Below are 25778 nucleotides of genomic sequence, written 5' to 3'. Positions count from 1 at the left end.
GAAAGAAAAAAAGAGAAAGGCTAGCCAGGACAGACCTGTATAAAGCAAGAGAGATGAGAGGGATGGGAGATGCTAGACACAGGCTTATTCTTTGACAAAATGCATATGGGCCATGTGTAAAGAGGCAACCAAGGGGCAAGGGAAAGCAGTGTGCTTCGGCCAGTTTTTCTGGCAGGTGCAATCTTGAGAGATGGGGAATATATGGGGGCTCTTGGAAGGAGTCATGGGTGTGGCAACCTCCCATTCACTACATGAGAAAGGAAAGTTTTATAAAGATGTACAAAATAGGACAAGTGTAGAAGGAGGTGGTTGACAAACGACAGGAGGGGAGCCTGTTGATCTAGCTTGGCTGATTGTGAGAAATATCTTGCCAGTGAGGGAGGTGCAATATCGATGGAGTTTAGTGAGATCAGCAATGTATCCAAGGGAAGAAGAAACAGCAGGACATGTTTTGGGAGTGTACATATGCAAAGGGTGTGTGGGAAAGGGTACGCCTCTTTTTGAGTGTCACAAAAATAAGCCATTCCTTATCAAAAGAGATGGTACTATACAGACTCGTGCCAAAGGGGCCTGAGGAAACAATATTGAGAACACTGTGAGCATGAGTTAAAACCAGTATATGGAAAGTAGGAAACGACCAGGTCTTTAAGGGGTTGGCTTTCATTTAAAAAGAGTGCCTGAAGTTGGGACTATATAACCTGAAACACTACATTGACCAGGACAAGGAAGATATCAGAGAAGAGAAATTATAAAAGAAAGGGAGGAAACAGGAATGGTCACATTTGTTTCACTGAACTAATAGAGAGAGGACGGATGGATGTTTTTTCAGAGGAAGGTTAAATTGCAGTTACGGGATTCCTTATGAAGAAATGAAGTTTAATTTTTTAGGGGCTTGGAGGGAAGTAGGTGCCCCTAAAAAATTAAACCCGACTGCCTGGGTTTTCTTTTAGCAACACACACACACACGTGCACACACACACACGTGCACACACGTTCCTATCCGCATGTTTGCCCAATGTGGGCCATGTGTTTTATGGCTATGTTCAGTGTTGGCTGCATTTAATCAGCTTCATAGCTGGTTTCCATTGCTGAGCACGTGCTGTTTTCGGCAGCAGTTTAACGATAGACAATGTATTTAGTAAGATTTTCTTGTTTGCAATTATCAGACGAGGACTTTTTCCCCCATACTACCTGGGGGGGGAACACCACCTCATTTTGTATTGAAGTAAAACTAAATGTGGTACTTCATGCCTTTCCCCTTTAGGCAGGCATGTGATGTAAAAGGGAGAGTGAGTCAGCGGAGCTGATGTGCTGGGAGCATGGGGAAAGTTTTTGTGTCCCACTTAAGATCAGGTGGATGTTTCCTATTATAAATGCTGAGTGGCTGCTGGAAGAGATGGTCCTTAGGGATACTGAGATTCTTTGAAAGAAATTTTGTAGCAGTTTATGATGGAGGTACTTGTACGTGTCCATATGTCATTTTTTGCCTTGAGTTCTGATGTTTCCATTGGTTATAATGTTGGTGTTTCCTTTATCCAAGGTATTGTGGAATCAATCTCATTGTTAGATGGTAGCAATTCAACTGGCCTACATTAATCCACTCCATGTGTAATTTGGGGGAAGGGAGAGGTTGTCCCTGCTTTTACACTTCGTATCTATCTTTGCATAGGGCAGGGAGGGGAAATGTATGTGGCTGCGTGTGTAGTTTTCTTTTCCTGGAGTTATATTGATTTCAATGTCAAAGTTTTCAGGGAAATCACTTAGTACAACTGTTTCTGGTCTCAAATTAAGAGGTGATTTTTGTTTGTTTGTTTTGGGGGGTTTTTAACTTCCCTTATTTACTTATTAATCTCTTGACACTAAATGGCAAGACAGGTTGATATTTTAACCACCAAGTGGAGAGCCTTGACTCAAATCATCAATTATAATCAACTTTTCTGTTTGTATTCCAGTTATTTACCTAAAGTAAGGTGCATCATCATTGGCTGATAGCTACAGTAAAACACTTAGCATTCCAAGTAAAAGGAGTTCTTACTCTAAATTGGATGCAACTTTTTGCTGATGTATCTTTTGGAGAGTATGCTGTAAATGCATGCAGTTATTTAAGTAATCATATTGTTCAATATTTTCAGTTTCCTTATTACATATGACTATGTTGGTAAGTTTTAAATAAGCACTCATTTACCATTTTCAAGATGCGCAGAGTAAATCATCAAGGTCTATCAACCTTGCTAATTGGGCTGACTGCAATTTTGTTGTTCAGTGGAGGTTGTGTTCAGACTGATGAAGTTTCAAAGTAACTTCAGAATGCCCCATGGAAAACTCTGCAATTTTAGCTACCAAGTTGGTTAAAATGTGACCAATTATTCTCAGACAGGAAAAGGTCACTCCAAAATACCATAGCAAAGCACGATCGAATGCAGCAGCCACTCCAGAATGAAAACCATCTATGACTGGCTTCCTGAGCACCAAACTCTTCCACTGCCTAGTGTCTAACCAATGCAAGTTAAACTATAATTTGCCTCCTGCTGCTTTTCTATTAGGCAGTATCAAATTGTGGGAGGGCAGGAATACTTCTTGCCTTCAGTTTTCTAGACCGGGGGAGGACACCTTTTTGGCTGGAGTGCTGCAAATGAAGCCCCACACCTTCCCAAAGTGCCACTCTGATCTGCTTCCCTGCCCAGTCTGCTGCTCTGCTTTTTCCTCCCTGTCTTGTGCTCTCTGCTCCCCGCCACCCATGCGCAATATGCCACATACACACACGTGCCACAGGTTACCCACCCCCACCACCCAAGTTGTTGTTTTAAAATAAATCCTTTGACTGGCAAACAAACCGTGAATTTCTGAGAATAGATACAAAAAGTCACTGTAGTCAAGCCCCACTTTTTTACCATGATGCTTGTAGTTCTTATTTTCTTAAAACTGCAGCTCTATTAAAGCTGAGTTGCACTTAGGCAGTTTTCATGCATTTAGTGAGGCCTGACTTCAGTGAGGCTTCTTTGTGCCTTGATCAGACAAGCATTAATCTTTAAAACCTGAATGGAGGTGAAGTAGGAACTAGGAAGACCTCTAGCTGTGTATCTGGATGTAGTGATTTATTTTATTTGTTTTTTAGGGTTTCAGCTTCTGATATCTGAAATGCTTGGGGCTAGCAATTAAGAATCCCAATATCCATTCATTTTCTGTTGAAATGTCTGGCCTGACTCATGACCATCCTGGGCCTTGGTAGTAACTGATTCTGAAAGGAGGCTTAGGTATGAAATGCTTAGTCGACCTGGTAGGGAGTGGTGGTTGCATATCGAACAGGGTACCGCCTCTCTTCACTTTCAAAAGAAACTATGTTGAGTTTTGGTCAGTATGAAAGAGGAAGGGATTATATCTCCTTCTCACCTTTCTGCTGCAAAAAATCCAATCGTATGAAGTTCTCCATTGGAGACGAGTGTAAGTTGTCTGTCTGAGAGTCTTGTGGTGTGGGTGTGAGTAACAGTATCCACCGACCCAAACAAAACAGAATCATTTTTAATTTGTTCTATACTTTTTCCTGTAACAACTTCTTGCTGAAGATGAACCTTATGCAGAAAATGTCCACCAGCTCTGCTCACAACCCAAGGGATGTTGTCCCTTCTGCTGTTACAGCAGTTTATACCAGCACAGCAAAACAGAAACAGGCTTTTACACACGTGCAATAGAAAAAGGGCCATATTCGAATGCATACGTGAGTGCATAGGTTCGAATTCAAATGCATAGGTGAAGTGCCGGTTACTAGTTAGCAAAATACTATCAATATAAAGCAGGAGAGGTCACCTGGACTCTCTGCCCACCCTCCAACCTCAGTAAAGACTTTATGTGTATAGAGATTTCAGTGTAATTCAGTGCTCCCAGCTGGGCTACTAGTCTAGACCCTTCACACTGGGGGATGAACTGAGCTAGAAAAAAAAAAGTTGTGTGAGGTGCTTCAAAGAACTAAAGATCAGGAGACTTGTGAGACTCGTCATATTGCCCAGTTGTTCCAAACGACATTGCAACGGACTAGCAAGAGGGACCCTCATAGAAAACCAAAGGGATTCTACTGGCAAGGTTGCACCACAGGATACAGAGCCCACTGCACAGACATAGGCAACACAAAAGTAGACCAGTTGTCTCTGCAGCAGCATGTGTGAGAGCCTGATGCATGGCAAGGCATGCGGGGGGGGGGGGGGGGGAACAAGCAAGCCATTGCAATGCAAAGGTCTTTCAGAAGTTTGAGCCCAATCCTCCTAAAGAGCTGCTGCAAGACATATGCCCTGCTACCCAAACCATGCAAAGGTGCAGACTACACAAGGCTCCTGATGTTAAGACCTCTACTAGGCAGAGCATGCAAGGGGCTGAGATCCAGGAGAGAATATGAAAGGTACAACTCAGGGAAGCGATTATTATACCAGCTAGATGCCTAGCTGCTCACCTTGAGACTGGAGACCTTGTTGCCTGCGTGTGGCTATGGAGGCTGAGCAAGCTGTGCAGACTGTGTGGATCACATAAACACAGGCTGCACCAAACATGGCTGAGGGCCAGAAGAGGACAGAAGGTTGCTCTGTCATGTGCCCATGCAAGTGTTTCTACAGAGTGCTCTCCAGGATGTACAAAAGACTAAAGCCTATCTTGCTGTAGTGACTGACTGAGTCCCTGACCAGCATGTTTTGTCAGACCAAAGAAGAAACTGAATTCCTGGAGCCTCAAGAAAATATGCATGAACCCCGCATTACCCTGCTGAAGCCCAGCCAACCCTGCTGCTTTGGTGGGAGACTAGGGCTCTGGTGAATGAGAAGCCCTTACTTCCTAGTGGGGAGGCCCAGCCTTGGGCAGAGATCTTGCTAGAGAAGACGAAGGAGCAGCAACCAAGCCTGATGCAGCAGCTAAGCAGGAGACCCATGCTCTGCTTGTGTTATTCAGCTTGTCTCAGATGTTGCCAGACGCCAGTGGGGAGTGGTAAATAGTCATCTGTGGCACCATCCCCAGAACGGAGAGGACTACTCCAGGTTGGGCTGCCTATGGAAGAACCTGACCTGGTCCCAGCTTCTCTCTCCACAGAGGGAATAACAGAAGAGTCTGAACTCCCTCTAAACTCTTTGAGTGCATCTACACGTTCATTAATGCGCATTAAATCTAGTACTTCCATTGGGAGGTACTAGAAAAATATGCATTAGCCTGTTTTAATGCACGTTAGCTAAAGAGCACAGTTTTTGTGATATTTTAATGGGCATTAAAATAGGCTAATGCACATTCAAGTGCACATGTAGACATGCCCTTTGATCTAAGCTGGTACATCAGATGCGTTGGCTTAGCTAGCTATACAAGTCCTACACCAGATCCCTCAGGACACAGCAGAAACCACTTTCCTTATTATGCTGGCATGCTTTGTGGAGTAGCCTGGTTGTCTCAGAAAGGTCTCTGGAGCCCCTGCCCCACTTTCCCCACCCCCATTGAACTACGCATGCAAAACACCCAGCAGCCAACTGTCCGGCACTCAGCAGCAGCCCCGCACCAGAACAGATGAAGGACCTGGCTGAGCCAAACAACAGGGCATCCCCATAGCTCTGAAGCAGCCAGGGGAAGGGGAAGACAGTGCGGTTTACGTAGCCACTGGGGCCCAGGGAACGGAGGGCAAAGGGCCTCTGCTTTGGTGGCACTGCAGCCCAGGAAAGTAGCTGACTTCTGAGGCCAAGAAGCCAACATCTTCAGCAAAGGGACGTGTATCTTCCAAGGTCCCTGTACGTGGCTCTAGTCCATTGGAGTATGGACAGGCTGAGCTCTTCCACTCATCAAGCAACACCTTCTTCAGGTGAACTAATTTCGGGTCTTCCACTGTAGCAGTGTGCAAAATGCCTGCCCCAGGAAACGTGTGAGTAATGCAATGGCCTAATTTCTTAGGGAAGCATGGGCAGGGTGACCTCTCCGGTACTGAATGCTTCTGGGCTCTGTCTACAGTGCTTTGACTTACCAGTACCCACATTCATGAGGGCAAGTAGTGCACCCATAGCAGCTCATACTTCAGTGCAGGTTAACAGTATGAATATCTATGCAGCCTCTTGGGCTGACCGGAGCTCAGCACCAGTTGTGTATGCTCAGTGGCAGCAACACCCAAAATAGCCGGGCTGTTGTTACAGGATTGACTGTGCTGTAGACCTCCCCTTCTGCCTGCTAATAGTTAGAGAGGCCTGTCTGAATGTGTAATGCATCCTGCTGCATCTGAACCTATATAAATAAATTTGCAGTGCTTAGCCATCAGAGCTGTATATATGAGATCTTTCTAAGGGTTTTGATTGCTTTTTCTCCTCCACACCTTGCTGACCACTATGCACTTTGCATTGCAACATACTTGTTTCCCTCCCTCCCAGGCTATCTTACTTCCTTTGCTCAACTGAGTACCAGCCTTGCCTGGCAAAACAGTGCATTAACATAATAGAATCATTAAAAAAAAATCTACAAATGCAATACATATTTGCTCTGATACCCATGCACTGTTATTGGATTGGGAAGATAAGGAAGTCTGTTGAAGTGATCAACTAGTACACTTCAATGTTGGCAGCGCACAATAAATACTCGTTTACAGGTCCTGAACTGTGTGGTTGTGTTTTCGTACAACGAAAGTAAAATGGATGCGGGGGGGAAGGGAGGATGAATCCCTAATGCCTTTTCCTGTGTGTTAATGAGCAAATGGTATGGAGCATCAATTTTAAAACATTGCTTTTGTTCCTATTAAAAAGGAAACAGACTCCAGCACTCTCCTTAGATATAGCGTTGCCACAGGAAAGGATTGGTTTAATCCTCTTAATTCCTGGCTCACAACAAGGCTGTAAAACACCTTGACATAAAGAACTGTAACTAAACATATACCCTTGGCACAGGCCAGGAACACAGTCTTGGGAAGACTGCCAAAGATACAACTCCTCCTCGCTCCCCTCCCTCCCCGCCAAGAAAAGGCCACCACCTGGCTAAAGGAAGGGTGGCATTGGATTTGGGTGCTTGGGTCCTTTCACAACTGAGGAAAGATGTGAAAACCCACTACTCCGGAACTTGCCTTCCCAGTCAGTCAAGGGTACGAATGTGATTTTTTCTGGTGTTTTTTTTTTTTCCCTTCTTCCCTTTAAATTGTGCTCCTTTCTGAAACAACATAGTAAAATCCAAAGTTTCATCTAAAACTATCCAGACAAACCATGATGGCATTTCCAAAACAAACCTTTTCCCAGAAAAAAATAATAGTAATAACCCCCAAACATACTGATAATAACAAAAGGATTGACCTACTTAGCAAATCCCAAATTTTTGTCCTCAAAACCCAGCTTTATAAGGAATTTTGCTCATCTCTGTGCAGGGGGGTCTCTCCTACCTCATGCTCCAGACAAGGTCAGGATGAGAAGACAAGCCACGTGAACATCCTCCTGCAAACAGTGTCTCCAAGTACAGGACAGTATCCTGGCCCTGTTAAATGAGTGTAACATGGAAATAACAATTGGTTTGATGTCACTAGAGCTGAGACTAACAGATAACCATAAACTCGCGGGCACTGCATGTCCCTACTGTAACTTCTCTATCACTGAATCTCAGACAAAGAAAAATCCCCCCCCCCCCCCCAATTTTGGGTCCCAAAATCATTTCAGAGAAGCCCATTTCTTGTTCCAACCAAGAGCGGGCCTTTCAGGTGTGAATATGCATGCTCCACACAGGCAGACTTCTGTAATGAAGTTAGGCCACAGAAGGTAACAGGCAGCTTCCATGGTGACCTGGATATCACTCTCCAACTTTGTGAAAGTTTTCAAACAGGTGTGTTACTAAATGTTTAATGAATTAAAATGATCAAAGGAAAATCAGGGATAGGGAATCATTTTCATTACTTGGGATTTCCTTAAGAGAGGACTTGTGCCATAGTACATAATATAGAAAATACATAATGGCACCTCTAAACACTGGATCCATAAATACAGTAAAGGGAGCCTACTCTATCTGCTTAACAAAGCTGAGACAGGAATTTGGAAACATGTTCACAGTGATGATCAAAATTCAGAAAAGAGCGTCTCAGAAACCTAATTTTTCCCTACCTGCTTCTTCTTCTTACCCTGCCAAAGATCACACAGACCATCCCCTCCCATTCATAGGTATTCAAAACCCCTGAAGCACCTAAAAAAATTGTCCGTGTCAAAAAGTCACCATGCAGCAAAAAGACTGAGTTCCACTTTCTTTGGCACCCAGCAGGGTATCTTTTCCCTGCTTCTGTTTGCCCGGGGCCTTTTGTAGAAGGCCTTAGGTTAGCTCTTCCTCCTTTCCACCTGCTTTTACAGTCCTGCAGGCACTTTCTTGCAATGAAGAGTATGCATTTCTGCAGGAGCTATGCTACTAACGTGTAACCAAACAGGTCTTGCAGAGGACCAGGAAGCACTGCCAAGACCTGCTATGATCAGGAGACTCATTCGGAAAAGTGCTGATTTATGCCAGTCTCTTTATATTGTCCCAGCTGCATCCAAGAAATTTAAATCATGGACTAGATTCAATTTTTAATTGCAAAATATTTTCAAAGAGCGATATTAATCATCTGCTGCCTCTGTACTTCAGTTACATTGACACCTACCAGCAAATATGTAAAAGCACTGGAAGAAGTGCCACAAGCAACCCAGAAACAAATGACTTCTTGGCAACAAATGCCGACACAGAATCCATATACACTTAGTACGTGGACAGAGGAAACAACCAGGTTGCTTTAAAAAGTGGGAACACTTGCTGCAGTCAACTGAATGGGCTATAACTGTTTTATGTGCCCATTCCATCCCATTGAAAGGAGAAGGTAAATCACAATTATTTACTACCTGTTTCAAACAGGAGTAAATCATTGCAGTTTAGCTTTGCTAACTGTATGACTAGAGTGGATGGATGAAGTATCTATAAACAATCAACTCAGAGGTGCTTAAAGCAGTAATTTCCCTCTTCCCCTCAGGTTGATATAATGCAATTCTCTCTATGCCCATGGTCCTGGGCATGGCTGTAAACTGCATCCAATTGGAGGCCCTGGTGGCAGTGTGTTGGGTCTATTCATGGTGGGGTAGCGCCTATAAATTACCACAATATGGCAACCTCCAGAGTAGAGGGTGCCTTGAAACACTAGGCCCCCCACTGCTTTGTGAGCACTCCTTCGTTGGAGAAAAGCTAAGGGACATCACCCTGACAGAAACACACCCTCACTGAGGCATTAAAGAGTTAGCAGCCGTTCTTATCTGTTGCTCCCTGGCAAAAATTACAACCATCAAGGCACTGAATGTCTGGACTTGGTCTGGCCTTTGGATTCAGTCTTCAAATGGTTTAAAGGGCGAATGGTAGATCTTGGGCAGCCTCCATACTGTTGCCTAGGCATACACATCAAAGGTCTTGGTGTGTTGGTTCATAGATTCATAGATGTTAGGGTCGGGACCTCAATAGATCATCGAATCCGACCCCCTGCATAGGCAGGAGAGCGTGCTGGGTTCAGATGGCCCCAGCCAGATGCCTATCTAACCTCCTCTTGAAGACCCCCAGGGTAGGGGAGGGCACCACCTCCCTTGGGAGCCCATTCCAGATTTTGGCCGCTCTAACTGTGAAGAAGTTCTTCCTAATATCCAGTCTAAATATGCTCTCTGCTAGCTTATGGCCATTATTTCTTGTGACCCCCCCCCGGGGTGCCTTGTTGAGCAGAGCCTCACCAATTCCCTTCTGCGACCCCATGATGAATTTATAGGCAGCCACAAGGTCGCTTCTCAACCTTCTCTTGCGGAGGCTGAAGAGGTCCAGGTGCCCTAGTCTCTCCTTCTAGGGCTTGGCCTGCAAGCCCTTAACCATACGAGTGGCCCTTCTCTGGACCCTCTCCAGGTTATCCACACCCCTCTTAAAGTGTGGCACCCAAAACTGCATGCAGTACTCCAACTGCGGTCTGACCAGCGCCCGATAGAGGGGAAGTATCACCCCTTGGTTCTGTTTGTCATTTGTCTGCTGATGCACGATAAAGTGCCGTTAGCTTTGCTGATGACTTGGTCACACTGACGACTCATGTTCATCTTGGAGTCTTAGGTTGTAAGACTCCGTACAAGCAGATTCATCAGGTACCTAACTGGACCTCTTGCATGTACACCATACTCCAGAGGATTGATGGTTGCTTACTATGCCCATAAAGACATAGTTAGCTATGTTAGTCTAAAGACAAGTAGAAGGCAAGATAGAGCTTGCCTTGTAGACTGACCAAAGTAGATATGCAATGTATATCTGGACTAGAATAGAGCTGTCCCTTCTAGACAAGCAAAGTAGTCTCCCTCTCTACATAGCAACTGTTTTGGTAGTGCAGAAGGTACAATTCTACCCTGCCTCCTATGCCCACAGAAACAAAGAGGCCTGGGTGTCCTTACTCAGGGCAAGTTTAGAAATTAAAAAAGCAGAGATTGAACAAGTCTGAACTAAGGCTTATTATGACATGGTTATCCCAGAGCTCGAAGCCTGATTTCACACTGCCATTGCAAAAGGAAGGAGTAAGCAAAATCGTCAGACTCCGCATGCCTGAGTCCCTTAAAAGACAAGAGGATGATCTCTCTCTGAATATTTAATGAAAAATAATCCCACAGGCTCTGATTCCAAAACAGTACCCCTAAAGTATGAGCCCACTTCTCTACAGTTTACTGTATAGGCAACAGACTATATGTCCACAACTAAGCACTGTTAAATCTGCAGGAGCGAATGTGCCTTGTTGCATCTCAGTTCACCTTTACTTCTTACACTTCAAGCAAAATACAAAACAACCAAACACAAAATAAATCTACCATCTGAATGTTCTTTTCTTTTTAGCCAGCACACATAGCTTTAGGAAAGAGTAACCAGGTGAAACTAATGTTCAAAGCAAGGGGGAATTAATTCTGTGTTACCATTCAGCCCTATTTAAGATTGGTCTGTTGTCTTTCAAAGCATGTGCTAAGAATTCTCCACTGGTTGTGGGTTTGGATGCTGTTTGGTAGGTGGTTTGTAGTAAGCTGGTAAGTGTGGGTGGTGAGTAGTTGGTCTCTCTATTTGAGTTCCTGTGCTTTAAGTGATATTTGATTATGGTGTGATAAAATGGAGTTTACCAGCTGCTTCTGGAAGTCATTGTTAATCTGCCCCTGAGAAGGAAGTGCTGTTTGAAATAATTGTATATCTGTGTTGCTCTCTTCTGCCTTCTCCCCCTCCTTGCCAAAGATGCTGTTACTAAGTCAAATTTGGTCCTCAGTTGCTAGTAATCTTATTCTTCAGAGCTGTTTGCAAAACAGAAGTTGAGTCCAGCTTTGGCTTACAAGTAATAACATTCCTTCTTACATGTACTAGAAAAAGAAGCATTTATGCAATAGCTATAGTTAACGTCATGACCCTATTAAGGTGAAACAACTAGTGCCTGTTTTATTTATCTTACTTGGGCCATGAAAAGTTCTTTTCAATCAACAACTAAAGGATCGGCAAGTATTACTTAGTTTACTATTGGAGTACAGTATAAGAAGAAAATGAGGGCTGGAAGGGACCTCAGGAAGCCATCTAGTTGAACCCCTACTCCAAAGAGGGACCTTTCCTAACTACATCACCTCAGCCAAAGCTCTATATACCCAGTTCTTCTCCTTTAAGGATGGAGATGCCCTAACTTCTGGGTAACTTATTCCAGTGCTTTGCTATTTTTCTGGTGAGGGGTTTGTTTGTTTGTTTGTTTGTTTTAATTATTATTATAGCTAACCCAAACTTCCCTTGCTGGAACTTGAGACCACTGCTCCTTGTCCTGCCATCTGCCACCACTGACAACAGTCCAGCTCCATCCTCTTTGCAACCGCCCTGCAGAGAGTTGAAGGCTGCTATTAAATTCCCCCACCTCAGTCTTCTTTTCCTCAGAGCAAATAACCCCAGTTGCCTCAGCCCTCTAAGCACTTTCATTGCCCTCCACTAGTAAGTACTAAACACTATGGTAGAGTATCATTCTGAAAGGATGGTAAGGTTGAACTGGGCTGTGGGTTCAGTAGTTGCCAGCAATGATTCACCGAGACTTAGAAAGCATTTCACTCAATTCCTTATGCAAAACCAAGTCCAAAACCCTAATCTAAATTACACTAAACTTCCAAAGTGGTTTAAAAAAAAATAATGTAAGATGCAGCTTCCGGTTTTGGGTTCACGCCTACCAGTTTGTCTTCATTGGGGTCCCTCTGTTTCCTTGTTCCTGATCTCCTTTGTCCATAGAACCTGAGACCTAGAATAAGGAGGATCATGTACAAATAATAGTAATATTAAAGTCATCCCAAGTTCCCCATGTCTGTGAATTAGAACAGACTTGCACTTTGGATTCTTCCCACTAAGCTTGGTTCTGAAAACCTCATTTGTCTGAAATGCTAGGGATTCCATTCCAGATAATCCATGTTGGGACCTCTAGCAACTCCAGAGCACCTGCAGTGCCCTACTAGGGCAGCAACCCCCGCCCCCCCGAGATGGCTAGGACCTAGTGTTGAATCTTGAGGGGGAGGGTGGGTGTGTGTGTGTGTGTGTATGAATTAATCTCTAATATCTCTGCAGGTGGGATGCTTATTGCTGGTTACTAGGATACTCTTAACAGCAGAATTTGGCTGCCCTGCCTACCTCTTTTATCAGCAAGGACTTATTACCTGCTACTGGGGGAGGCAGTCAGACAGTAGGAGCCCTGCTAGAAACCTTAGATCTTCACCATGGGAAACATCGTCACTGGTGAGGCCATTGCACAGGTGGCACAAGACCAGGAGCCTGCTCTACATATAATAGAAAAGACTGAAGTGGATCAGCCACCTCTGCAGCGTGAGCCGGAGCCTGCAGTCCAGATGACAGAGCAGACCAGAGAGGCATTGCAGGAGATGGAGAGGGTCCATGCTCCTGAGATACCTGCAGAGATGGCCAACGAATCTACCCCACAGGGGATGCAGGGCAGAGAGCCTGCTACCCAAAACATGCCAGGGAATCCTGATGCGATGCATGCTGTTGAGCAAGAGGCAGAGGTGCAAATGACTGCTGATGCCCAGCCTTCTGGAGGGATGGCACTCTCCCAAGAGCCAGCTGCCCAACTGGCTTCTCCTGCCCAGACCACAGAAGTGGCTGAAGAGGCTGAGCATGCTCTTCAGACTGCATGGGCCATGGAAATGCAGGCTGTGCAAAACACTGGTGAGGGCCAGGTAAGAGAAGAAAGCTCCTTTATCCCATGGCCTTGCAAGTGTCTCTACAGGATGCTCTGCCGGCTGTACAAGAAGCTGAAGCCCATCCTGCTGCAGTGACAGACTGAACCCTGACCAGCATAAATCCAAGGTGAGATGGAGATCTAGGGTAAGAGCCCCCACATCATTCTGCTGAAACCCAGACTGGCCTGCTGTCTCAGTAGTGCTGATGCTCAGGTGACCCAGCATCTGTCCCTTCCCATAGAAAGAGCAATAAAAAGACTGAAGCTGGGCTGTCCCCTCCTTTCTCTCTCTCTCTCTCAATCCAGGCTGCTGCATTCGTGCTGAAGCCTGCCCTGATGTTGAAATGCTGATTCTACAAGACGCAGCAAAATCCCAGTCCCCTTTCTGCTGCAAAACCACTGGTGTGCCTGTTGGAGTAATAGGCTCCTCCCAGAAGTGACCGGAGCCCTTGACCTACCCGTTTAAGCAGGCAGGGTGCCCAGCTGTCTGTGCAGATCACAGACTGACGTGACCTCACAAGTCATCTCTGCGGGTCTGAATTCCATCTGCTGCCTCTGATCCACGGGCCTGGAGGAGCTGAGCACTGTCACCAGTACAGAAATGTGTCCTGGAGCTAACTGGATCTCTGAATGCTGCTGTATCCAACATTGCAGTCTCCTGAAATAAGGCTGGAGCATATCTGAGAGTGGGTATGGGAGGGGCAATGCTGCCTGCAGGTAACATTTGAGGTTGCATCAGTCCTAGAGATGTTGCAGGACTGGCTTGATCTAGATCTACCCCAGCTTCAGTGTAGACACCCCTTCTCATGCTGTTTAAAAGCAACAGGTGTGACTGTGCTAAGTGTCCCCAAGCCACATCGAAGCATAAGGGTTTCCTCAAAAGTAACTGTCTTTTCTCTGCACCTCAATGCTTTGTATAATACTACCTGCTCCTGTGTCCCTACACCCCACTTCTTTCCCCTCTACTGCTTGGCAAGCCTAGATTCATTTAAGTCCTGTATTTTTGATTGTTAATGAAAGACTCTTCAACTATAAAGCTGTAACAGCTGTCCTCATAACCCAGCTGGCATACAGAAATCATGAAGGATGATGGTCTTATGGGTGCTGGTGAAATGTGTAAACCTATGCTACCTGAATTGATATGTTTTAGTACTGGTAAATGCCAATAAAATGGCTTTAGCTGATCTTATCTTGATCTGTCTCACTATAAACCTAGTGCAGAGGAGCATGGAGAATGACAGAAGTCTCTCGTATGTCCTAAAGCAGTGTTTGTGCCCATGCTTGCTTTCATTTACTTACAAGAAACCAACTGCTGTGTTTTTAACGTGGGTCTGCAAGTGCTACAGAAGAGCTGAGTCCGATCTTTCTCCATAGCATTTTCTCGCACCAAGCTGGAGAACGTGGTGTTTTGTTTTTGGGGGGGGGGGGGGGGGTTGTGAATCTCCTCCAACTAAATGTGCACCCGCTACATCAGCCAAAAGCTGAGCACAGATGCTGGGTTTGGCCCAAGGTATAAATGCACTGTGACACCAGTAGAGCCAGATGGTCTTTCTAAGTGTTTCCTGCCAAAGAAACTAGCCAGCAGCTGGAACTGCTCCATGAGGAAGCATGCCATTAGGCCTGGCTCCTTGACCAGTTAAGCACTTTCTCCATAGCTGAAAAACACATGGCTCCTAACTAGGTATCCTGCTCCAGCCTGAGGAGTGTCTACATGTAGTTCACGAAGAAAAGAGGTACAACCAGACTTGTCTATACTACTCCTTCTCTTCTCCCAATAAAGCATTTTGTATGTAACTCTATAGCTTCTAAATCAGAAGCATAAGTAAGACAGCAGGGCCAAGCTTTCCTACAGATGACTTCCTGAGCTGGGTGAGGAACAGTCTGGGGGACAGGGACCTTATGCACGAAATGAAAGCTCGGAGGAGAACACAAATCAATTTGGCCGAGACCGAAACAAAGTGTTCTCTGGCAGAACCGAAACAACTGTCTTGTGAGTTAACTGAAGACAACCTGTTTGATCCGAAGAAGAGGTGGTTTGTTGGGGGAGAAGTCTAACTCTGTGTGTGTGTGTGTGTGTGTGTGTGTGTACATTAAACTGAGCTTAATTTTAAATGACTGCCTTCAAAAATGATCCGTGTTTCAAAAAAGATAAAACACACTACAGATCTATTGAATCATGTCCATTAAAGCAAAACATTTTTACTTAAAAATAATTCCAATTATTTTAACCAACATTCTTCCCAGATTTGACTCAAATCTGGGAATACTTTCAGACCCCCCTGAATCCTACCATTTGCCCCCCTCTCCCTACTCCAGTTTAGCCTGTCTCTAAGTCATACTTCTAGTAGATGGGAGAAATGGTCTCTTCTATTTCATGGCGCAGATAACATGACAGGAAAAGAAGTCCCAGGAGCCTCCTACACGTACGTGCCTTCTCCAAATACAGGAGGACATTCCTCCCTTCCTAACCAGGCACAGCATGGAGAGTGCCAGGAGGTATTGCTAGCTCTCAGTGAAGTGTGACTCCAGAGAGATGCATGTCCTTACTATAATTTCTCTGCCTGCTAACAGAAAGTGAATATTTCCCTTAAATCTGTGTCCTAAAATCTTTTTACAGAGGCTTATCTACTTCACTACACGTGAGGCCATTTCCCTGGTGCAAGTGTCCACCCACTTACCAGCTCAGACCGTGTACCACCACCAAGCAAAGGAAAGTAAGAGCCATTTCTTAGGGAAACCCTGAGGTCCCTCCATCCCAGCTGGGGACAGTCCTTAGTCTAATAATTGTGTTGCACTAATGGGTGGGAGAAAACCAAAGAATCAGCTTATCACACAGCTTTGTTGAGAGCAGAGAGGAAAGTGAGTTTGGAGTAAACCGGTTTTGTACGCAGAACCTCTCTATCTTATTATCTCTGCTTGACAGCTCATCAGAGTCAGCGAAAGAGAATTATTTTTCTAACCTTGGGTTTTTTTTAGAGGTGCAGCTGGTGTCACTGTAAACTAATGTACAGCATAAGTAGCAACATCGCTAAGAACTGTATCCATAGCTAACATGTTTGGCATTAAAACTTAACGGTAGGCCCTGTGGAGTACTGGCCAAATAAAAGAGGCATTTTGAAATACTTGCAAAGGGAGAACTGAAATTCAGTGGAGAAATTGTCTCATGGGAACCTCTCCCTGTGAAAATCATCCTTTCCTCTCCCCTCCTGCCAAAGCAACTGCAGGTAAAGACTAGTCCTTCCCAACAGGTCCTCTGCTTGCAGTGGCATAGGAAATCATCTCCTGCTCCCCCTGTTCATAATCAGCGGCAGCCAGGAGTAGAGGCAGCTAAGCTGGCTCCTCCTCCTTTCCACCTGCTATCACAGACCTCTCCTGCAAAGGAAAACTATTTTTAGGCTCTTCTTTGTAATGCAGAAGAAGCCAGAAAGGAGAAGGATGTGACCAAACAGGTCTCTGCAGAGCACCAAGCAGTGCGGTCAAGACCTGCTATGACCAAGGGATTTTTGGAAGCCCCTGAATGATGCCAGTCTCTGCCAGTTGCCCCAGGCTTCCCCAAGATCCTCTTACCATGTAGCGACTTCAATTCCTAATTGCTAAATATATTCAAAGGCAGCATTAATCATCTGCTGTCTCTGTACTTCAATTGCATTGGCAACCACCAGGCAATATGTACAAGTGCTGGAGAAAGTGTTGCAAGGGACCTAGAAATCAGTGACACTTGGACAAGGGGTGCAGACAGAATCAGCACACTTTCACAGAAGGGGAGGTCTGGCGGTCCTGATACAGGGCAGGCTGATACCTCAGTCTAAGGCAAGGATGGATTAAGGTTTACTAGATAGCTGACACCACCCACCCTTATTTAACACTGCTATTGCAAAGGGGCTGTATCAGGGTGGAGCATGCAGGACCCTAAACCCAGGTCTAGCATCTCAGCACTCAGAAGCACATTTGGGATTTCTGAAGTCTTGCTCAGGGAATCCATTTGACCCTGTCCCTGGATTCCTTTGATCCTTTTGATCCATCTCTGGTTATATGGCAAAATCAGGTCCTGTCCTCATGCTTCTGCCTCAGGGATTCATTAGGAGAGGGGTTAATGAGGACTTCTCTTTTATTTTGCATGTGACACATTTAGTCTTTGCCTCTCAGTTCCTGTCCATGAACAGAGCATAGTGAGTACAGAGACTGTGACCCCTCTCATTCCCACTGATGAACAATCTGCTGAGGCCAGGAGTGCTGGTCCTTTTCAGCTGCAGAAAAATATACAGGATCATAGAAAGTAGGCCTCAAGGGATCTCAGAAGGTCATCTAGTCCAGCCCCCTGCTTAAGGCAGGATCATCCCTGATTAAACCATCCCAGCCAAGTGTCTGTCCAAACGCCTCTTGAAAATGTCCAGGGATAGAGATTCCACACCTCCAGGTGGCCTGCTCAAATGCTTGACCAGCCTCATTGTCAGAAAGCTCCTCCTAATGTCCAGCCTAAATATCCTGCAGCTTGAGCCCGTTCCATGCGAGTCCCTTGAAAACGAGTTCATGGGAATCTGCTTTTTCCCAAAAAGATTTCATAGCGAATAAGGCCACAGAACAATGTCTCCAAACAAACCCCCTAAATTACAAGCCCACTTTCCTAGAGCCTGCTGCTCAGCCAGTAGTCTACTGCCTACACACCATACATTGGTAGGTGTTGATCAACTGACAGCAACCACTATTGTGTCACATTCCATTTTAATTCTACTTTATTATTAATATTAAAAGCAAAGTAGTAAGCAACCTGAACACAAGAGAAATCTGGAATTAGAGGCATGGCTATGTGACGTTTCAAAATGCTCTGAAAGAGAATATCCCTGTTTTGTTTTTAACAGCACTCCCAGCCTAAGGAACAATAATTGAATGGAACTAATGGTCAGGGAGTTGAGGGGAGCTGATTCTGTGTTACAACCCACTCCTATATAAGACCAGTCTGATGTCCTGTAAAGTATGTGTTACAGCTTCAACACAGCCTGTGTGTTTGGAAGGTGGTGTGTTTTTTTGTTTGTTTGTTTTTATAGCTGGTAAGAGGGTACTTGGCTTTGCATGTAAGCTATCTGCTGCTGTTGATATGTATCCCTTTTTTTTTTAGATTACAGCATGATAAATTCAACTGAAGTTGGCCAATGGCCGTGGATGTGGGTTTCTGGGTGCGGTTGTTAGTTGGCGCCCAAGATGCGCATTTGCATGTGATGGGACTGATTCTTCCTTCCATTCCTGGATGAAAGGCACTGCTGAGTTGGACCCTATCTTAGGGTTCTGGTGCTCCTGAGGTCCTCCACTGCCTTCTGCTCAAAGCAGTAAAGCAAAGCCTGTTGTACATTGTTAAGGCTAACATCCTTTGTTGCATGTGCCAGAGAAATAGTTAGGAGACCCTTCTGTATCTTTTAACAACAACAGGACAGTGTCCCCCTACTTCCCTGGCAGGCTAGGGCGTTATGTCTTGTGGCTGTCCCAGGACTGACTCTGTAGTTTTACTAATAGGCTGGGCAATCAATTTGCATAGGTGGTTTGGATAGGGATGATCCTGCCTGTAGTGGGAGGTTAGACTAGATAACTCCTGGAGGTCCCTCCTAGCCCTCCTCTTCTATACTTCTGAGGGAGAGAAACTAAGTCTCTGTTGCCCAAATTCAAATACCTCTAAAGATACCAGTTCATCTTTCTCTAATAAATGTGCCTTTCTATTTGCCTGAACTGCTCAAAAAAGGGTCTGAATAGTTGGAATAAACTTTCTATCTGCCTAAGATGCAGCTGGAGATTATGTTAATAATTAAAGGCCTCCACTCAATGACTTTAAAAAGCCCAAACCCTAATATTTCTTTATGTAAGAGCCCCTTTTGTAATGTAAACAAAAAATAAGTTTGGGGTTTTTTGGTTTTGTTTTGTGTCTTCAAATCTGCTTGAAAACCACATCCAAGCTGATGCATTTAGTATGTGCTCTTTAATGATGTTAAGAGGTGATATTTGTGGGGGGGAGTAGAAAGTGTTGGGGGGGGCCCCCCCACCCCTTTCTTTTGGGGAGGAACTCCTGACTCAAACATCCTAGCTACTTGCACAGGTTTTGAAAGGCTCCTGGAAAACAACAAAGGGTAGGAACAGGAAATAGCTTGGGGAATAGGATGAGTAAAGACTACCAAAAAAAAAAATTCTTTCCCCGTTGCTCTCAGTACATGAATACCAGAACCAGTTATCTGGATTTGCTCACTTGAGATGCTGGATTTTATCCCTTATCCATACCACACTGAATAGTGGTAGCTTGGCAGCAGCTGTGTCCTGCTAGTGCATCCACCCTTCCAAGAGAGGCCAGGAACTAGTGTCTGTGCCTCTGTTCTGGGTATAAGTCAGCTTGCAGAGGTGGTGTACTCTAATAAATCTCTCTTAATGCTTTACAGGTAGCTTCTTGCTCCTCCTTCTTACCCCACTTAACAGTCTGTCGTAAACTGCCAAACTAACTTCGGAGTAGGTTCCTAGCGGGGCTGCTTCTACAGACCTTCTCCATGGGGAACAAAGCTAGTCAGAAGAAAGAGGTGTGTGAACCATGTGAGGATACTAAAGAGCAGAAGGCTGAGACAGGAACCAGTGAGGTGCATCCTGTTGCACCTCCCAGTCAGGAGGCTTCTGGATGGATTAAGAAGACCCGTTCTCCCACAATGAATACTCAGTCTCCACAGGACACCCAACCTGTGGCCCAGATAAAGGCACAGACTGGAGCAGTATCACAAGGCGTGGATGGGGGCCTGGCTCCTGCTAAGATGCTGCAAGAGAGAAAACCAAAGTTCTTCTGGGCACGGGAAGTCCAGAGCCTTCCAAAGAGCACAGGAGAGGCTGGGGCTCAGCTGGCTGTACAGCCAATGCAATACAAACCTCATGCCATCAGGCAGACCATGCAAGGGGCTAAGGCATATAGGACTGGAATCAAAGAAGGAGCTGGGAAGACCCAGCCTGCTGGAGCATGGACACAGGCTGGGCAGCCAGAGACCATCCTGGAGACTGTGGAGCCTCTTTCTCCTGCATGCAGCAAAGACCTAGCCAGAGAGACTGAGCACACTTCACAGGCTGGAAGCCAGACTCCACAGAAGAAATTCTCAGCTGTATGCAAGAGACACAGCACTAGGCTGCTGAGGCCAAGCCCAGTCTGCAGATGGCTTAAGAGAGTGAGGTCCAGATCCATGCAGTGACTACAGACTCTTGACTGGCCTGACCAAAGATGATGCCTATCCTGCACTTCCTTCACTGACCACGCGAGAGAACCTAAGCTGCCCTGCTGAAGCCCACTCTGCATGTGTAGCCAGAGGCTGATGCCAAGGAGCCTTGAAGGCCCAGCCTCTCACAGAAACCCTGCTAGAGGGTACAAAAAGCTGCAGGAGGAATTGGAACTGGCTGACCCATAAATGGGGGATAGCTGCTCATGAAGTGAGGGTGGAGGGGGTGGGAAGAGGTAGGAAGGGAATGTTTCAATACCAGCTTGCTGCTACAAATGCATTTAGATCCTTCACTACAGCTAGGACATGGTCACAAGAGTTACTTGGCTAGGAAGACATAGTGATTCTTAGACAAAGCTGTCCTTTCTCTGTCTTCAAACACTGGGAAACCAAAGAAAATCCAATAAAGTTAGGGAACTCCTTTAAACTTAATATATGTTGTCCTAACCCACCTGTAGCAGGGCAATCCTGGATGAAGTCTGTGATGGACTACAGGACTCCCTACTGCTACCTGAATTTTAATGTTGATCACTCAATAAATGCTAACTTTGTTATTGAACCACTTGTTTCTTTATTATTATTATTATTATTATTATTATTATTATTAGCTGGGGCTGAGAGGTGGCTCTCTGGAATGAGGTGGGGGAATGCCATGGAGCTGCCAATGCTGTTATCAATCTGAGATCCTAGGATCCCAAAGTGCAGCATGTCTGTAAACCTGCTAGTACTTTTATAACTAAGCCTTTTGGCTTCTATTGAAGACATTCTAGTAGATACACTAGTGACTATACCTTTTATCCAAGAACTGTAGTGGAACAGATACCTGCTCCATGACCTTAAGGAAGAGCAAACACCAATGACTAAAGTAACACAAGAACCTTGTTACCATGTACATGCTGGACATCTCCAGCCCATCTGTGGGGAACCAGCCAGCAGCTGAAATGCCACAGAGGGGAAGGGGGCAGTAGGTCACATACTTCCACAACTGAGGAAGGACCTGTTGCCCTGTCTGGCCTGGAACTTGGTGCCCAATTTAATTGACACCAACTGCAAGGTCCATCTCAGGATTTGACTTGAGTGCAAAAAAAGTTTTGTCCTCATTGCTTCCCGCTTTCCTTCCCCCAAACCAATTCAACACTACATTCGTGACCTGTTTCCTAGCAGCAGTGGGGTTGAATAGCTAGTTGCTTTCCTTCCCCAGCCACTTCCACAGAACAGCCTCAGTTGTACCTGTAGACCCCTTCGAGACCTATGGGCCTGAACAAGGCAAGCTAATTACTGAACACACAAACAAGTTCATCAGATCAATGTTGGGTGGCCATTCTCCCAAAGGCACAGAGCAGGTAGGACTAAGCCAATAAAAGGTGCTTGCTGAGCTCAACTTGCCTGGAGCTGAGCAGGGCTATTGACCAAGAAACTTTCTCTCTTTCCACTGTGTCTTCTGGGACTCTAACCTGGGCCACTGTTTTACTTTTTCTACCTGATACTTTTAGCATTAACTCGGTAATAAGTAACCAACTGAAAACCTACGGAAATATATGCCATGCTGTTAAGTTTAATATCGAGATGTCCCATTTTGTCCCCTTCAGGACAAAAAGGTGAGAGGCACATAAGGAAATGGGAACTGTTTTCATAAGTCTGTGTTTGTTCTGAGGTCATTGATGCCATTTTGCACAAAATAAACGCCTGCCTCTCCAGGAATTGCACTGCTAAATGACACACCACTCACTAAAACACCGCAATGGAGTCTGGATATAACTGACCCACTTGCCTCAGACAGGTACTTAGCAGCAAATCTCTGAGCAGAGAGAGCTTCTCAGAAAATCTCTCACCTTGCCAAAATCACACAGATGGTTCCTCCACTGTTTGCACTTGTAGGAATTCCTTGTATTTCCCCAAGCTGAAAGCCATCCTGCAGGAAAGGATTTAATGGTTCCCAAGCACTCCTCTGCCCACAACGATACAGGATGATGTCTCCTATTCTCCAAGCTCCTGTTGACTTTTGTCCCTTAGTACAAGCAGCTTGGTCAGCTCCCTCTCCTATCCCCTGGCTTTTCCAGGCCTCCAGGCTCTTCTCCAGAACAAAGTGTAGATGCATCTAGAATGGAGGAAGATGTGTGTTCCCACCCTGTATCGAAACAGCTCTTTGCAAAGCACTAAGCAGTGCTTTCCAAGCCTGTTGCACTCAAAGGGAAATGAAAAATGTGAATCTCTGTGTGTTGTCCCAACTACACCCTAAATAGCCAGGTTACCAACTAGCCCCGATTCTCACCGTTTTCAGAAGATATCACTAGTCATCTGCCGCCACTATACTTCAAATGCTTTGGTGGATATGTGAAAGCATTGGAGAAAGTGTCACAAGGAACCTGAAAATGTCACAGTGATATCCTGATAAGGTGTACAGCTGCCAAATCAGCATCTGCAGATACGGGGAACCTAGCTGTCCTTATATAGGGCAGGCCTAGACATCAGGGACTAGGCAGCAAAGGATGAAAATTCCTCTGACCTAATCACCCCAACCCTCCCTGATTTCACATTGCCATGGCAAAGGGTAGAGTAGGGAGGCAGCATGCAGGAGTTAGGCTATAATTTCAGAACAAAACCCCCTAATTACAAGCCAATTACCCAACAGCCTGCTATACATATTAGTAAGCAATGACCGGTTTGTTGGAACAAATACCATACCATGTTGCAATTCTACTTTTCTTTGAATAGTTAAAGCAAAATAAAAAATAACCAGATACACAAAAAGCTCAAATGTAAGAAACATGACCACCTGGTATAGCTTAAATCCCTGAAACGGAATATTTTTACCCATGCAGTGTAAGGGGAACAGAAATTAAACAAATAGGCAGGGGAAGCAATTCTGTGTTACCATCCCTCTCTATTTAAGACCATCCTGCTGCCTTTTGAGGCAAGTGTTGAGTTCAGTAGAGGTTTTGGGTTGTGAAGCTCTGAGGTGGGTTGAAAGCAGTTTTTCTGTAGACTGGTAAGGCTGGTCTTATGCATATGTGTATATCTCTCTCTGTGTTCATTTCCCCTGATCTCTATTATTTGTTGCTGAGACAATTTCTACCCAGGAATCCAACAGTTCTGAGCTATCTTCTGCAGCAGGCCAGCTCAAGCAAAACTTTCTCTCTCGCTTGGAGCTTAATGTATTTTATTGCTTTCCCATCTTTCAGAAATGAATGTATTGCTCTACTTTATTACACTAATTCACTAAAATATTTTTAAGTAAAATGTCTAATCAAATAGGTTACTACAGTCTCAAACTGTTGTCCCTCTTCTTCTGTACCTCTCTGCTTAATCTTTGCTATTCTTTGAATAGTCTCTGCTGTCTGGATACAATGTGCTCTACATCTAATATGTAGCCTTGGAAATGAAAGGCACTGGAATGCTATTTACCATGGTCTTGGAGTAGCTCCATAGTGTAAATTAAACATTGCTGTGAAGTGTTAAGATTTCCTCTCGGGCAGCAAAGAATTGAACTGAGTAATGGATTTAGTAAGAGCTTTTAGTGGTACTGAGAGACTCAAACCTTTTCATTTGACACTTTTGATGAAGGCTGGTTTATTTGCATTGGAAGTGCTTGCTGCTGCTTTTGAAACATCCTAAACTCTTGTTTAGCTTAAACTAAAACATCCAGCTTGTTTTTGGAAGAGCCACTGTCAAATCAGCAGCCTTCAGTTGGGACTTGTTTCCCTTTTTGTTGTCGCTTTTAGACAAATAAAATGAGTGGTGGGGAATGGGATGAAAGGCAGGACAGCCAAAGAGGCTTGTCATCAGTCTTGGTGTGCAAACACCAGAACATGTCACTGTTCCAAAGCAGCTCACTGATTACTTGTTTTGAAGACTTGGGACTTCAGGTGTGCCCCCAAAATTCAAAGTCGAGAGAGGCTGCAGCTGTATCCTACCAGCTCAGCTAAGCTCCTAACCACCTCCTTGTGTCCTAATGTGCTTTGGCTCAAGCTTTAGGCCCCTTTCCTGAAGGGTGGAGGTGTGTACTGACAAACTGCCTAATATCTTGCAGGTGGGATGCTAGAAACTGGTTACTAAGATACTCCTGAGAAGCAGAATTTGGGCTTCTTGCCCAACTACCACTTCCTCAGAAGAAGGGGAAAAAAAAACAACCTGTCTGCTACTTGCACTAGAAAAAAGGTTTTCTGTCTGGGTAGCTGCTATAAACCCCAGCCATGGGGAATGAAATTAGCCCAAAGAGGCTGTGTGCATCAAGTGAGAAATGTAAAGCTCAAGAGGCGGTGGAGGGAAGTGGGGAGATGCTTCCTACTGCACAAAGCTCACAAGAGATTACAGAGTGGATTGACCAGAGCTGTTCTCTCCCAGAAGAGGCTCTGCAAGACCCTGGTGGTGCTCTTACACCAGTAACACAGGATGCATCTGCACAGACAATGGGGAAAACTGCAGTGGACCAGTCCCCTCATCTGAGCCTCAGGCAGAGGCTGCAAGTTTGGATTGGCAAGGTACCACAAGCCAGGGATGTGGTCCAGACTTCAGGTGAGGTGTTACAGGAAAGGGAAGCTAAGCCTCCTACAAAGGTAATGCAGGACAGTAAGCCTGCTCCCAAAAACATGAGATGGCCTAGAGAAGCCCCAGCTGCTGTAGAGAGCACAGAAGAGATGGCCAAGCCTTGGCTTGTTGCATACCCTGCTTCTGAGACTCCAGCTACTCCACTAGCTAAACAAGGGGTGCATGCTAGTGCATGGGCCACAGATGAGGATGAGATGGATATGGCTGCTTCAGAGGTGACCAAGATCTGGCAGTTGAGGTCTTCACAGGCACCTTCTACCCCCAGCAAAGAAGTGACTGAAGATGTTGAGCATAGTTCACAACCTGCAAACCCAGAAACTGAGGCCCTAGTGGAAAGCCAGACCAGGCTGGAAGGCTACCTTCTTGTGTGCAAGAGATTGTACAACCTACTGCTGACACCAAGTCCACTCTGCAGATGGCTCAAGAAAGCGAAGTCCAGCCCACAGCAGTGACTGCCCTTGTCCTAACCCCTGACTGCTCAACTCGCTCGTCTTTGAGATGGCAGTACGGATCCTCCACTGATCATGCAAGAGACTCCATGCTACTTTGGCTGAAGCCCAGCCTGTTCCATGTACATGGCACGAGGCTGGTGCCCAGGCAACTGAAGTTCACAAAGCTAAATTAGGGAAGCCCAATCTACTGCAGAGATGCACCTGACAGCACAAAAGGAAATAAAGCTACTCCTGACTAGCAGCTGATTTAAAGGATTTCTTTCCAGATCATGCAGCTCTGCCACTACCCATAGAAGAAATGAGACTGAGACTTCCTTTTGCAAATCACTGAAGAAACTGACTCGACACCAGAAGCTGCAG

At 45.3% G+C, this 25778-nt stretch overlaps 1 protein-coding gene across 1 annotated transcript; it reads left to right on the top strand.

Moving 5' to 3' along the window:
* Positions 1 to 24611: 24611 nt before the first annotated feature.
* Positions 24612 to 25418, top strand: LOC149853442 (uncharacterized). The gene has a single exon (XM_090027108.1). The coding sequence runs from the start codon at positions 24612 to 24614 to the stop codon at positions 25416 to 25418; it is 807 nt and encodes a 268-aa protein (XP_089883234.1).
* Positions 25419 to 25778: the final 360 nt, after the last annotated feature.

This window comes from Crocodylus siamensis, chromosome 14, assembly GCF_052110815.1.
Source record: "Crocodylus siamensis isolate JL-2025a chromosome 14, ASM5211081v1, whole genome shotgun sequence".
Classification (NCBI taxonomy): domain Eukaryota; kingdom Metazoa; phylum Chordata; order Crocodylia; family Crocodylidae; genus Crocodylus; species Crocodylus siamensis.
Note: the sequence above shows the minus strand (reverse complement) of the source record. Positions and strands in the feature narration are given on the sequence as shown.